The following is a 2,001-nucleotide window of genomic DNA, read 5'->3' on the forward strand; positions in this document are numbered from 1 at the left end:
GTGTGGGATAGAACCCCCCCCGTCCCCCCCACCTGTGCGGAAGAGAGGGAAACCCTTCAAAAAAAAAAAAAAAAAAAAAAAAAAAAATGGAGCAGGGAAAAATTTTTTTTTAATTATGGTAAAATATACGTAACAAAATTTACCATTTTAACCGTTTTTAAGTGTGTAAGTCAGTAGCATTAAGCACATTCACGCTGTTGTACAACTATCACCACTATCCATCTCCAGAACTTTTTCATCATCCCAGACTGAGACTCTCTACCCTTTAACCAACTCTATACCCTTTAAACAATAACTCTCCATTCCCTCCGCCCCAGCTCTTGGTAACCACCATTCTACTTTCTGTCTCTAGGAATCTGACTATTCTAGGTCTACATAAATGCAGTCATGTAATATTTGTCCCTTAGTGCCTTCTTTATTTTATTTAGCATCATGTCCTCAAGGATCATCCATGTTGTAGCATGTATCGGAATGTCATTCTTCTTTAAAGCTGAGTAACATTCCACTGCATGTATATGGCACATTTTGTTTATCCATTCATCCATCAGTGGACATTTGGGTTGTTTCCATCTTTTGACTATTGTGAATAATGCTACTATCAACATGGAGGCACAAATATCTATTCAAGTCCCTGCTTTCCATTCTTTTTGATATATACCTAGAAGTAAAATTGCTAGATCATTTGCTATTTATTTATTTATTTATTTATTGAGATGGAGTTTTGCGCAATCTCAATTCACTACAACCTTTGCCTCCCAGGTTCTAGCAATCTGCCTCCCTCAGCCTCCTGAGCAGCTGGGATTACAGATGCTCCCCCACCACACCCGGCTAATTTTTGTATTTTTAGTAGAAATGAGGTTTCACCATATTGGTAGGCTGGTCTAGAACTCCTGACCTCAGGTGATCCACCCGCCTCGGTCTCCCAAAAGTGCTGGGATTACAGGTGTGAGCCACCATGCCTGGCTAGTTATATGTTAATTCTATGTTTAATTTTTTTTTTTTTAAACCGCCATACTGTCTTCCACGGTGGCTGCACCATTTGGCACTCCTACCAACAAGGTTTTCCAATAGCTATGCACAAGGAGTAGGGAGGAATTTTGATCCAGGCAAATGTCTTCAGTACCAGTCACAGGGTTAATATCAATTTCATTCATCGTGTTCTAGAAAACCAGTCCAACCCCTCTGCATTTCTCTCATTTCTCCTGCTCCTAACACCTAGCTATTAGCTCCAATGAGAATGCTTTATCCTTCAATAATCTTTCTCTTACAAAGATGAAAATTATGGCCTAAGATTTTTCTGAAAAAAGAGAAGGAGGACTTCCCTGTCTCTTTAAGCATATCTCTTTACCTCTAAAAAAGCTGCTCAGCGAGTAGGTAGAAGTAGGCTTGGGTAGTTGTGCATAGGAGGAGAAGCTGTTTCGGCTCTTTAGCTGTTCACGCCCCTCATGGCTGGAGCCACTATTACCAGCAGTCTCTTTGATGGACCATGAGATACCTGTGAGATAGTAAGAACTACATCAGCAATTCTCATCCACAATAAATCCTTGACATCCAACATGCAACAAACTCTAAAAGCTTTTCACCAGAAGCCCTGGTCCCTTGGCCAACTTGGGGCAAGGAGAAAAGATAGAATCAGATAGAATAATCAGCAGAAAAATGGACCAAGGACATGAATAAGTGGATCACAGAAAAGAAAATTCAAATGACTCTTAAACATATGAAAAGATGCTCGGCCGGGCGCGGTGGCTCAAGCCTGTAATCCCAGCACTTTGGGAGGCCGAGATGGGCGGATCACAAGGTCAGGAGATCGAGACCATCCTGGCTAACACTGTGAAACCCCGTCTCTACTAAAAAATACAAAAAACTAGCCGGGCGAGGTGGCGGGCACCTGTAGTCTCAGCTACTCGGGAGGCTGAGGCAGGAGAATGGCGTAAACCCGGGAGGCAGAGCTTGCAGTGAGCTGAGATCCGGCCACTGCACTCCAGCCCTGGCGACAGAGCG

General features: G+C 42.8%; 1 protein-coding gene across 1 annotated transcript in view; it reads right to left on the reverse strand.

The window, feature by feature from the left end:
* Nucleotides 1–2,001, reverse strand: part of VIPAS39 (VPS33B interacting protein, apical-basolateral polarity regulator, spe-39 homolog) — a 33,083-nt gene that overhangs the window by 24,630 nt on the left and 6,452 nt on the right. Inside the window, exon 4 of the mRNA XM_017880637.1 lies at nt 1,349–1,495. Coding sequence (XP_017736126.1) covers nt 1,349–1,495 — 147 coding nt within the window. The remainder of the gene's footprint in view (nt 1–1,348; nt 1,496–2,001) is intronic.

The sequence above is a fragment of the Rhinopithecus bieti genome, unplaced genomic scaffold (genome assembly GCF_001698545.2).
Source record: "Rhinopithecus bieti isolate Rb0 unplaced genomic scaffold, ASM169854v2 scaffold_11380, whole genome shotgun sequence".
NCBI classification, from domain to species: Eukaryota; Metazoa; Chordata; class Mammalia; order Primates; family Cercopithecidae; genus Rhinopithecus; species Rhinopithecus bieti.